This window comes from Vipera ursinii (assembly GCF_947247035.1).
Source record: "Vipera ursinii genome assembly, chromosome: 6".
Taxonomy (NCBI): Eukaryota; Metazoa; Chordata; class Lepidosauria; order Squamata; family Viperidae; genus Vipera; species Vipera ursinii.
The window spans coordinates 75,505,201-75,518,538 of NC_139515.1; the positions used below are offsets into that span (position 1 = coordinate 75,505,201).

The 13,338-nt window shown below is 43.8% G+C and overlaps 1 protein-coding gene across 1 annotated transcript in view; it reads left to right on the forward strand.

The window, feature by feature from the left end:
• Window positions 1–13,338, forward strand: part of WNT5B (Wnt family member 5B) — a 134,452-nt gene that overhangs the window by 102,046 nt on the left and 19,068 nt on the right. The window contains exons 2-3 of the mRNA XM_083366819.1: window positions 8,134–8,273; window positions 9,742–9,989. Of these exons, the coding sequence (XP_083222945.1) occupies window positions 8,134–8,273; window positions 9,742–9,989 (388 nt within the window). The remainder of the gene's footprint in view (window positions 1–8,133; window positions 8,274–9,741; window positions 9,990–13,338) is intronic.

Sequence of the window (13,338 nt, forward strand, 5' to 3'; positions counted from 1 at the left end):
AAAAGAGTGGTGGTTGTGGATGATGGGGGAAAGCAGATAGGCAAGAATAAAAAATTGTGGCCTTTAAACCAGGATAGATGTGTCAGGATGTCTATTGTATCAGGCGTGGTCTTGCACAATTAACTATTACTGCAGATATGATATCTTGAGGAGGTCTGCTACCAGTAAGAGTCCCTTCTCATTGCAAGGTTCCTGGGACTTGGATAGGGTGGCAGATCTTCTCTGGGGTGCCCCCATATTGTGGAATGTGTTACTCTAAAGGCTTGGAAGGCATATTCTCTTCTTGTCTTCAAGGTTTGTGAAAACATTGCGTAACCTTTCAATGAGCTTTTGATTTCAGTTGATGGGTAAATGGAACCCCTCTATACCTGTATAATCTTGTGGTAGCATTAATTCATTAATTTTAAATTTACTATTTCTATGTCTTTGGATGGTTTGTTTTCTGTTGTATATTGGCCAAAGTCACAGGATTTGAGCAGTTAAGAAAGAGAGCAAATAAATATTTTCCCCATGTTCAATCTTCCTCAGCCCAATGCCTTCAACATGGCCAAAGTTATGGTTCCGCACAACTAAGAATTCTGGGAACTGTAGTGTCTGTACCACTGGAGGACACCCAATTGGATAAGTTGTCTTTCAGCTCATGAATTGGAGTTTGGTGTACCAAATTAGTATTAAGCAATTCCATGAACTTTAATGGCTTAAGAACTGAAGGATCCCTTAACCTCCCTTATCTGATTGAAGACTTTGAATATTTTTTTTGAAGACTTTGAATAACAATCAATCTCAGCTGCTACATCTATGAACAGATAAAAGCATATGCATACTTTTTACCTGGAAGGACTTGGCGTCCTTTTCAATGATGTTATACCCTCTCTTCTGTGCAAGCCCAGCATGGAAAAACCATCCATCAACGCACGGTTTCCTTCGCTGTGCGACAGGCAGACAGATTTTTCCATTCTACCCATCACTTTTTTTTAAAAAAAAAAAAACATCCAGCAGCAAAAATAAATAAATAAATCACGTCTCTTCTCTCTGCTCCTGTAGCACACCCATCTAGCAAATGAGAGAAGAGCCTGGAAGTGCCACAGTATATAGAAGGTGTGAATAACATGCCCGTTTTCTTATTTCATGTATGGATCCTACTGGATCTGGGTAGTCTGTCTTGCCTTTCTTTCGGGAGCTGGACCATACAAGATGTTTTTTGTCCCAAGACTCATTCTGGGTCTGGAAAGTTTCACATCTGCTTGCCAGGTGGAGCAGGCCACCAGGAGCACCAGGTACAGCTCAGCAGAGGCAACCAGGAAGGAAAGCCCAGGTGCAAACGAACAACAGCTTTACTGTAGCAGAAGGCTGTAGATTGAAAAAAGAATTGCTTCAGCGGCCTCTGAACTGCTGCGCGGGTGATTGATGATCACTGCTGCTGTTGTTTAGGAGGTTGCATACCTTGAGCATAAACATGCGGGTTGCAGACCAAGAATCACTGAAGAGGAAAGTTGCGGGGGGGGGGGGGGGATGAAAGGGGAAGGTAACAGGTTTGAACCTGTTGGCTAAAAGCTCAGGTCATTTCCACAGATCCTTGGCCAGAGGTCTGGTCTGGGAAGATGTCCGACTGGGAAAAAAAACGTGCTAAGAAAAAAAGAGAGACAGGACTAATTTTGGAAGATGGGTATCCTGGTCCATGTGGACATGTTTCTGTGTGGTTCAAGAACAGGAAGGGCACCTAGGGAGATTAGGAACAGGCATTGGATCTGTTCTTGGACATCCAACCATAAGCTGCTTTTTCTACAGGAGCCCAGACATTTTTAGTCCACACTGACTTATGTATTGGGTAACAGCATTTTGAGGTACACCAGCTCAAGAAACGGGACAACAGGGTTCTGGAAATGTTGTAGAGTGGGCTATCAGAATCCTGAAAGCCTATCAGAGTTTCTCTATTTTTCCCAATATTATACCAAACAAAATCATAGGGAGATGTTTTGAGTGCTTTTCTTACACTTTTTTCTTTCTCAGAACTGGGTAATCCTTTCTGAAACCTCTTCCCCTTTAATGGTTTCCTCATTCCTTTCCCATTCCCAAGACCAGATCTGTGTCCCTTCCTACCAACCTTCTTGGGAATTATGGGTGTTGGTGCTGCAACTTCTCTAGAAGGCATCATGTTGGTGAGCTTTACAGGTAAAAGATAAGTTTGACAAGAACAACTCCTGAATATGATCTCTGGCAGTTTTAAACAAGGTTAGGTAGCAGCCTATGATGTGTGTGTGTGTGTGTGTGTGTGTGTGTGTGTGTGTGTGAAAAGATTGGTTTCAATGTTGAGCCAAGGGTTATGCCAGTTTCCAGTTGACTCTCACCTCACTCCAAGCAGGTATAGTATCTGTCAGTGCTTTTTTTGTAAAAGAAAAAGGTGCCGGAACTCACACATGGCATACAACCTGCCTTGCCTACCCTACAAGGTTCCATCCAAAAAAGGTGCCAGAACTCCATTCTGAGCGTTCTATGACAAAAAAAGCCCCGGTATCTGTGACTGTACTACTGTGCCATGTTAAGCTATGATATGGTTTGTTAACTTCTGTTTAAGCAAGACATGATTTAACACAGGGATTGGCAGCTGGTGGCACTTCAGATGTTGCCAAACTACATCTCTCAGTATCATTGGAGAACCATAGTTTTCTCGTTGGCCATGGTTGCTGGGATCTCTAACTCAACAATATGTATCCTGAAATGCTACTTGTTATTTCTGATTTAGCAGGAACCCAGTTTATATGTTTTAATCAGCAAGGCGAATGGTAGCCTGGGGAAAAGTGAGGAAAATTGCCCCAAGCCCTTTTGTGGTTGAGGAAGGCTGTTTTAGAAATGCAAGGAAAGTTTTCTCCCAACATAGAGTGGAGATGACATTAGGAAGTGGTGTGCAATAATCTCTAGCCAAGCTTACTTGATCTGCTGTTTGGACTAGAGAAGCCTTTGAAGTTTTCCTCTTTCCCAGCCAGCAAACCCTCCCTGAAAGCCATTAAACTCAGCTCTGCTGGTGCCAGTCCTATCTGTTCCATCTTGGTTGCTTTTCTCTACTACTACTTACGTTCATGGACCTCCTGCCCTAAGGGGTTGGGCTGGGTGTATATGTGGGGGGTGGAATTGAGTGTGTGAAGGCGTATTGTAAGGAGTCCTTTTGAAGAGAAGGTTTATTTTGGGGAGGAGTTGTAGGAGAGCCTTTATTCCCATGCCATAGAGACCAGGTCATTTCTAGGAAGGCTCTGCATGACAAAGGTTTCTCTGTTTGATCTGCCTTTCTCGGATCCTAGGCTGCACATTTACAGTAGTATAACCACTAACCCCACCAGGAACAGGAAGTGGAACAGAAGCATCTCAGGGTACTCCCCGATGGGCAATGCCATGGCTAGGAATCTTTATTTGGGTTGAGTTTGAGTTAAGGTTCTCTTTTTTTTCCCAACACCCTTCCTCCCCCAAAGGCTAAAATTACTTTGGCATGGATTAGATAGTCCATAAATTCTTTAACGACTGATTATAAGTAGTTATAAGAGACCCCACTTGGAGTCGGGAACTGGCTCAGGTTTATTGGTCTTTCCCTGACAATGATTTCTACAAGCCCCCTAGCTAAAGACGCTTCTGACGGAAGATGCTAAAAGAGTATGCAAAAGTTCAGTTATCCCCCTGCCCAATTTCTACCTAGGATTCACGTGACTTTCCCCCCCCCAAAGTACTTGTATTAAAGAAGGCATAAGAGATGTAGAATAGATGTCTCAAAGCCAGTGGGGTGTATGGGTTAATGTGTCAAGCGAAGAACATTCGCTTTCAAATAAATCCTTACTCAACCATGAAGCCCAATGGATGACTGAAAATCAGTTTATGTAAATGCTTGCCCAACACACTAAACAATGGTTTGTAAATCAAACTACATTATGCTTTCAGCCATGTTTTGTTTATTTTTATTAGCATATTATGCAAAAAAACAACACACAGTCCTTATTAAGCCAATCTACTTCACAGGGTGGTGGGGAGGATACAATGGAGACAGGGCAGGGCTGTCCTACCATCAAAACAGGATATGAACCCGAATGTCAGAATCAGCAGGCATCATGATTTGATTGAGGGGTAAATGGTGCTCTCTGAGCTTGCTTCTTTTCTTGCAAGGATGATATTACCTTGTTAGGGTAATGCAAGTAAACAACCAAAGTCAGAGAGCACCAAGAACCCCTCATTTCAACCCCGAGCTACAAATATTCTCCTTCATTGACATGATTTGAGTGCCAGAAATTCATCTTTCATGGTTTTCTTGATTGATGACTTGCATGCCAAGTACAGTACATGAGCGGATTGTCAGACTTTGGCGATGAGAAAGCTCAGTCAATAGTGGTGGCACACAAACAAATCTCCAGTGGGTGCAGTTGCTCAAGACGGGAGTGAAATAGAATTGCATGAATTGCACTTTGAAACTCAGAAGAAACACAGAGCCCAAAAGCCAGATAAATGTCTTTCACTGGGTATGGAGGCATGTATACTGGATTGACCCACCAAAAATAAAAGCAGGCTAAAATCAAACGAATGAATGAGAGTGAAAATTACCTAGAAGTCTTGTAATACCACCTGAGTAAAATGTGGGGAATACCTAAAGATGAAGGTTGTAGAGAGACAGATGCTTATTGGCGGTTTAACCTTTAAAAGATTGCTGGGTCTTGTTTTCATCAAAATTCGACTAATTAAACATTTCATTTGAGTTCTTTGCACTTTACATCTCTTAGATTAGAGACACTTCCAAATGCGGTAGATAGCTCCTAGCCCAGCCAGTCAGAAGACATTGTGAGGCAAGAATGCCTTTCTTTAATTCTTTGGAAAAGAAAAAAAATGCAGAAAATAAAGGAGGGTTGCAAACAGAAATCAACAAACTTGTCTCCATTCCTAGCTGTATGGAAAAGGCAGGACAATTGCTAATAAAAGCCTTATGAGGAAGTACTTTAACTTTGCAGTTTCTGGGGCTCTTGATAGACTAAAAGATAGACTAGAAATAGAAGTATCGATTGCTAATAGGAGAGTGTTTTTCTGTCTTTTTACTGTTTTTAGACAGCGATTGCATAATATCATAGTGGGTGTTGTGATGAATAATTTGCTTTTCTTGATGGAAGGATTGGCTAATCTATCACTGTGGTTTGTAAACTACCATTTATGGTTTAGCATTCTGCGGAAAGCTGGACACTGAGGCTTATTAAATAACCCATAGTTCCGAGTATAAATCCAGCCACAGCAAAGCAACATGGAAGATTTAGCATCTTCCAGAGTTGCATATTTATTGTATAAATCTGATTACTTGGCAAACTGAACTTGGGCCCATGAAAGCATAAATCCTAGCTGAACTTGCAAGAAATCTGTTTTTCAGATGCCATTAAACTCTTCCACTAGTTAAAGGATCCAATATACTAAACTTTCAAAGTGGATCCTTTGCCAAGATGGCTAGATAATCTCTTTTTCACATGAAATAGTGTTATCCTCAACACTGATAATAAAGACTAGCACAGCTTCATAAGCAAATATTTCTTTAGCATTCTTCTTGACAAAGGGATGCTCTTTGGTATGGAACCAAACAAAAATAAATCATGAAAGCCACGTTGTTCCCACTTCCTGGTTAATTTTTAAACAGGGCTAGGGTTCGCACTTTCCTAGAAGTCTTGCCTTTGAATTGAGAATTCCTCCCTTTACTTTCTGGCTGATCTGGCGGTGTGTAGTGGCACAAGGCAAAACATTATTCAGATCAGATAGCCTCTAGTCTGTGTTACGAATCCACGTTTAGGATTAGGAGACCTGACATTAATATAGCTTCCTGGGCTGGGATGCAAATGTAGCTCTGGCAATATGAATGGAAGTGAGTAAACTGCAGAAACGTGGTGTGGAAAGATTATCTCCTTCCAGCTTCCCGCTCAGCGTTTTAGGGATGGAGTTGATGATTAGCTACAAAAGGAATAAGAATAGTTTTCCTCCTCCCTCCCTGTTGGTCTCTTCCTCCTCCTTCCCCTCTGTAGTCAGGGCTGATCTAAAGAAATGCTGGTCTTTAGAATATTTGACGGCGGGCAAATGCAGGATGATAATTCAGCATCTCCAAGAGGAAAGCCGAAGAACAATTTCTGGATTGCAGACCATAAATACTGTATATTTCCAGGCCAAGCAACTGTTTGTATACTCAAGCCAGCAACTTTGGTAGAACTTGATTTAAGTCAGGACTAGCCGCAGGTATCCAGCTGATTCTGATGCAAGTGCTCTCTAATCCACAAATCTTAATAAACATGCCAGCAGGATGTTTGCTGCTTTCGCCCTTTCCTGTGCTCTGGTTAGGGAGATGCTGCGCTGTAATCATATCAATTACTGAAATGCCCAGCTAGAGAGGAGAATTTTGAATTGTCAGGTGGCAGTATATCTGTCTGACCTTCCTTCGGCCCAGTTTCTGGAAGGAGTAGCCAGGAGGTTGATTTCTGGAAGGATCTGTGCTGGTTGCCCAACCCTTGGTGTGTCAGAATAACAGGGACACGATCTCTCTGCCTCCCCTTCTTCTTGTGGATAAGTATGGGAGCAAAGAGGAGCCAGAAGTGTCTTGAGCTTCAGAGAAGGGAAACGCAGTCTTTTAAGTGCATAGAAAGCTAGGAGGGGTTTGCTTGCTACAATTCTGTTTAAAAATCTGGCGTACTAGGCGTTCCCAATCTCTTGACATGTTTTATTTTATTTTTTTTATTTTATTTTAATTCCATTTATATCCCGCCCTTCTCCAAAGACTCAGGGCGGCTTACAAGCTTAGCAGTAGCCTTCATTCTATGTATATGCCTGCTTATTAGGGCTTTCACACACACACCCCAAGCGGCATTATTACAAAGTCAGCTTAATTGCCCCCAACAATCTGGGTCCTCATTTTACCTACCTCGGAAGGATGGAAGGCTGAGTCAACCTTGAGCCTGGTGGGATGCGAACCTGCACTAATTGCAGGCAGCTGGTGTTACTTAAGGAGGCATAACCATCGTAACCATTTGTTCATTGGCGTGCTCTTCCCTATGCCAGCAAGAGTCTGAAAATGGGAGTGGGTGGCATCCGCTTTTTCAAATCATGGCTTGTTTAAAACGGTGGTGCGTGGATGCCTTCAACTCAAAAACTAGCATCCCTCTTCCCTGAAAGAGGGAGGCTCCCGCACCTTCCAAAAACCATCCGAACGTCAATCATACCTACCGGAAAGCCTCCCCCCCCCCCCCCCGTTTACCTTTCTTTTTGCTGGCTTTAACTCAGACCAGATCCATCTCTCCCTTGTCAGCACGTAGCCCTCCCCTCCCCCCCCCGCCAGCCCCTTTGATCTATGCCATGTCATACTTTATGGCAGCGTTTCCCAACCTTAGGAACTTGAAGATGCGTGGACTTCAACTCCCAGAATTCCCCAGCCAGCATAGCTGGCTGGGGAATTCTGGGAGTTGAAGTCCACGCATCTTCAAGTTCCTAAGGTTGGGAAACGCTGCTTTATGGATGATCACACCGTTCCTGGACCCCAGAGGTGGGGTGCTTCCTCCCTGACTTTGCCTCTTTCTCTTGCTAACCCTGCTGGCAAAGGGAACCCACGGCCTCTGAGCATGTGTAATGTGCCGCCGAGGGCGTGACCCGTCCTGTGCTTCCCATGAGAACAGGGGTCTTCAAACTTGGCCCTTTTATGACTTGTGGACTTCAACTCCCAGAATTCCTCAGCCAGCTTTGCTGGCTGAGGAATTCTGGGAGTTGAAGTCCACAAGTCATAAAAGGGCCAAGTTTGAAGACCCCTGCATTAGAAGAAGCGCTACTTCGGGTACTGGCCTCTTCGCCTCTTCCCTCCCAGTGCGGGGAAAAGTTACGGATTTTCCGCCCAACCTGGCTGGGCTTGAGCGTGGGGAGGGGGGGGAGAGATGAGAGCGGTCCGTGTGTGTGGGGGGGGGGGGAGTCCTTGGCCGGAGGAAGGCGTGGGAGGAGGGGGAGCACGCCACGAGCTTTCGCACGGAGATACCTCCCCCTCGCCGGACTCAAGCCCCCCCCTCCTGCCGCCGCCGCTGCCCCTCGCTCGCTCTTCTCTTCGGCTGACTCCCCCCCCCCCTCCCGCTCTTCCCTCCTATCTTTCTTGTCCTGCAGGGATCCCAGCTGAGTCTCAGCCGAACCGGGCAAAGGCGCGGGAGCCGCGGGAAGTGCACCATGCCTGGGACGCGGCTGCTCCTCCGCCTGGCTCTCCTCTGCGGCTACACGCAGCTCCTGGCCGAAGCCAGCTCTTGGTGGTGAGTGGGGTCGGATTCTTCTCTTCTCTTCTCTTCTCTTCTCTTCTCTTCTCTTCTCTTCTCTTCTCTTCTCTTCTCTTCTCTTCTCTTCTCTTCTCTTCTTTCTTTCCCTCCCTTGGTCTCTTCTCTTCTCTTCTCTTCTCTTCTCTTCTCTTCTCTTCTCTTCTCTTCTCTTCTCTTCTCTTCTCTTCTCTTCTTTCTTTCCCTCCCTTGGTCTCTTCTCTTTTCTTCTCTTCTCTTCTCTTCTCTTCTCTTCTCTTCTCTTCTCTTCTTTCTTTCCCTCCCTTGGTCTCTTCTCTTCTCTTCTCTTCTCTTCTCTTCTCTTCTCTTCTCTTCTCTTCTCTTCTCTTCTCTTCTTTCTTTCCCTCCCTTGGTCTCTTCTCTTCTCTTCTCTTCTCTTCTCTTCTCTTCTCTTCTCTTCTTTCTTTCCCTCCCTTGGTCTCTTCTCTTCTCTTCTCTTCTTTCTTTCCCTCCCTTGGTCTCTTCTCTCCTCTCCTCTCCTCTCCTCTCCTCTCCTCCCTTGGTCTCTTCTCTTCTCTTCTTTCTTTCCCTCCCTTGGTCTCTCCTCTCCTCTCCTCTCCTCTCCTCTCCTCTCCTCTCCTCTTCTTTCTTTCCCTCCCTTGGTCCCTTCTTTTCTTTTTTCTTTTTTTTCTTTTCTTTCCCCTTTTCTTTTCTTTCCCCTTTTCTTTTCTTTTCTCTTTTCTTTTCTCATGGTGGTGGTGGAAGAAAGACCCAAGTCCCAAAAGGGGATGCCGACATCCCCGGGGAGAGGGAGGGGAGGAGAAAACGAGAGGCTCTCTTTGAAGGGCTTTCTGAAAAGTGCTTTTCTCTACTTTTCTCCATTGAAAGAAATCTGAGCTGCACGCCGGGGGTCCAATCAGTGTCTTGCCCTTTCGAAGCACTGCCGTGTATAAAAATGAAATAACTGATTGCGCCTTTCTTTCCCTCTGGAGAATGAGACATTCCCAAAACCTTTTTTTCCCCCCTCCACTTCTTGAAGCACCCTGCCTCACCTCCTCTACCCTTCCTATTGATCTAGGGAACCTCTTACATGCCCCCAAAATAAGAGGCAAGAGTTTAGTAACTTGCTTTGGAGCAGATTCACTGGCTGCTGGACTGAAGCCTGGGAAGAAGCTTCCCAAAGCTCACAGTCAAAGCCAGCTTTCCCTGAATAGTATGATAGACCCTCAACTTGTGCGAAAGATCCTTAGCTGAGAGTTAATTCAGCTACTTAGTTCCAGGACAAAGCTCTGTTTAATTATCCATCTCATGGTGGAGCTGATGTGATTCAATAAAGACGAACCAGTTAGACACTTACCTGGTTGTCCTTAAGGAAATGTCAGCTTCCTCACTCCTGACTCTTCTGTTTGTGTTTGGAAAGGTCTGTGTCTTTAGGTCCTGGTTCTGCTGAGAGACAAAGCCTTACCACTGCCAAAGGCATTTCTTGACAATCTTTTCCTCATTCCAGGTCACTGGCTATGAATCCAATCCAGAGACCCGAGATGTACATCATTGGAGCCCAACCAGTGTGTAGCCAGTTACCAGGGCTGTCCCCAGGCCAGAGAAAGTTGTGCCAACTATACCAGGAACACATGATGTACATTGGTGAGGGGGCTAAGAACGCCATCAAAGAGTGCCAATTCCAATTCAGGCAGAGGCGATGGAACTGCAGCACAGTGGACAACACATCTGTCTTTGGCAGAGTCATGAGCATTGGTAAGTGAAGGAAAAAGTGAGGAGGCAAAGGATGCTGATGGCCGTTCTGAGGCTCATGGAAGGTTTGCCTGAAGGCATCGGAGATGGAATGGCTTGGAGGCACAGAGAACAAAGCCGGAAGGATATAGAACTGTAACGATAAAAAACACCAACAAACTCTGGTTGGGAAATATTTTAGAAGGAAGTAGCAAAGCTAGCTGGAAAGTGCCAGATACTTAACCGTGATGAGAATAGACACTCAGAAAAATAAATTGTACACAGATGAGAAGTGGATTGCAAGTAGTCTGAATATTGCGTAAGAGCATGGAGATTCAAAAGTCTAGTGCAGGGGTAGGCAACCTTGCCCAGGAATTCTGGGAGTTGAAGTCCATGAGTCATAAAAGAGCCGAGGTTGCCTACCCCTGGTCTAGTGAAACCAGTTGGAATGAAAGAGCAGGAAGCAGGGATGAAGTAGAGCAATTTGGGTGGCATTCCTCTGAAAATAGAACAGCTGTCAAGATAGAGGTAGCATGAATAGTGTAGGGACAGAAAATCTGCCCTAAGAGTAAGAGGCTGTTTTCATGCAGAGCTTGAATGAATTAGACTCATCAAAATGAGCACTCATGGGGACAGATAAATCCCTAATTTAATCTCTAATTGAATTCTGCAATGCCAAATTGAACTGTTGTTTCATTAGAGTCTCAGACTTTGCTTGATGTTCTCCAGATGTGAGGAATTGCAAGCCCCCTCCCAAAAGAAGGTCTGTGTTGCTGTAAAATAGGTACAAAAGATGCAATATTAGAAGTTATGGGTCAACCCACTTGGTTAGATTCAAGAATTAATGAAAGCTCATTGATTTCTTGCTGCCTGGCCATGATAATTTCCACGAGTGTTGAAGGTTGTGTGTTTTTAAATTAAGGAACTATTTTTGTTTGAAATGACTTAAACACTTGCGTTCCCACTTATTTCCGTTGTGTAGAACAGCTACTTTTGCTTTCTGTCAAGAGTCTTAAGAAACTTAAAGGATGGAAGGAAAAGTTGTAGTACGAATGAAGTCGGTTAATAGGAGACTTCTAGTGATAACATACATATTCCTAAAAAATTGCATGGTTGTCTCTTGAGGGCAACTTGAGGGCACCTTTTTATCTTTATCAGCATGATTGATGCATTTATTTGTTTGCATACTATCTAAATCACTTTTCATGACTATAATCTTCCCAATCTGAGCAATCTCTCAGTAGGCATTAATTACTGAGTAATTAAAAATTTATTACTGCCTTTTATAATGAGATGCGCTGGGGAACATACTGAAGAAGGTATACTGGTAGATTTGATTTCTACATGGGTAGCAAAAACGCACTTTGCACTTGGTTTAGATGCACACTGTTGCCCGAGTATTCCAAGGCTTAGCCACAGTATATTAAATTCTGTTTTCACAGGATCAGGCTTTGTCTGATTCATTTTAATTCACCGTAAATTTAAAAAGCTCCTGGGAAGGGAGCCTCAGAAATTCCTTGTGTTTCTTATACTGTGATTGTCTTAAGGATAAACACCTGGGGGCAACAGGTTGAAAGAAAGAAAAAAGTTGTAGTGGGAGAGCCACATATGGGGATAAAGCATTAAGCTTACATATGTAGGCTTCGCTCCATTTTTCCATAACAAAAACTGGCACTGAGGAATCTCCTGATTCATTGTCTCTGGTGTGCCTCAGGTGAAGTATGGGGGTCATCAGACTATGAAAGAAAGGTTGGCATCAAGAGTGTATTCTGAGCAGCTGAGTCACTTTCTCCCAACCGGTAACCCCCTTCAGATGAGTGGACCTCAACTACCAGAATTTCCAACTAGCGGGGGCAACTTGGGAATTTCCAACTTGGGAATTGTTCTTGTATCAGAAGGAGAAGGCTTAGCTCTGAGAAGTCCTGCTTTGGCAAAATTGGAGCAAGATAAAAAGGGTCACAAAGTGCCATGCCCAGGAATGAAACTAGTAAACCTAATCTTTTTTCTGAACTCCCTTCTTTCTTCCTCTCTACTGCTGGAATGGTTAATCTAGCCAAAAAAAAACCAATTACAATCTCAGCTGAGTACCTGCCTTACTGGGAAATACCTTTTTTGTTGAAAGCCTTCTGATTGAGGGGTCCTTGGTGCTCTCTGAGCTTAGTTGTCCTCCTGCAGATGTTTCATTACCCAATCTGGGTAACACAATCAGCACTGGTGTTGCTACCTGGTTTGGGTGATGAAACCTCTGCAACAAAACAGCCAAGCTCAGAGAGCACCAAGGACCCCCCTCATTTCAATCCTGAGCTATATTCTCCTTCATTGGAGTAGTCTGATTGATTTGCCCTGTTTCCTTTCCCCAATGGAAAATATCCTGGCTTGCAGCCCTTGGCAGGAAGAAGTGTGTGTGTATGTGTGTGTGTGGGAAGCACTGATAACTACTTTGCTATTTGCCTTCTCCGTGCTGGTGCATCTCCAGGAAAGGCAGCAGGAAGTCTAGCCCTATCCACTACCTTGAGACTTCCCCAGGGTGCCAACTGCTAAGTGGCAAAAGACACTCATTGACAGGTCATTGCAGAATTTGAATTGAGGTGTGAGCTGGATATATTGTTCTCAGTCCTTTTGAAATGCAACTCTCCCCTGGTAAGAAATGGAGAAATCGGGGCTGAGGTTTGATGTGTAAGGATAATAAAAACAAGGTGTTAAAATGCAGCTCCCTCTTTTCCCCTGCTTCTCAAACTAGAAGCCCCTTTAATGGATTCCCTTAGAAATTCACTTCATTATTCAGGGCTATTGTATCTCAGTTTGATTAATTGTAACACATTACTCCAATTCAGAGCCGGCGCTCATGCAAGGCAGAAAAAGGTAACTTACTCAAAGCAGCTGATTTAGAGCTTAATAAAAGGTCAACAGGTAGATATACTATATGTTTACATCTGTTATACTTGCATGGTTGTCTCAAGGAGGAATACAGCTTTGGATATTCGGGTCTGCACTTTGACTTTGTGCATATTTGTATGGGGGTATGCAGACAATTGCAATGTTGTTTATATTGTGAGTTGTAAATGATTAGAGCTGGGGTACAATGGATAAAGATACAATGATAAGTATAGCTACTAAGAAGTAAACTTAAGTAAACACAGAGAGATTCACTTTTGATTAGGTAAGTTTAAGACTTAACAAGGGACATTAAATGCATCCTTCTCATAGGGGCAATTTAAATTCAAAACCTCCTATGTGTAGAATGTAGATAACACTGAAAAATGACCCTTTTCCATGGCCTATCCTGCCATAAAAGCATTCACAAGTGAATGTTATGTATGTTTATTTGGAAGTAAATTCCATTGCCTTTAGTAAGTGCAACCTAGAAGATGGA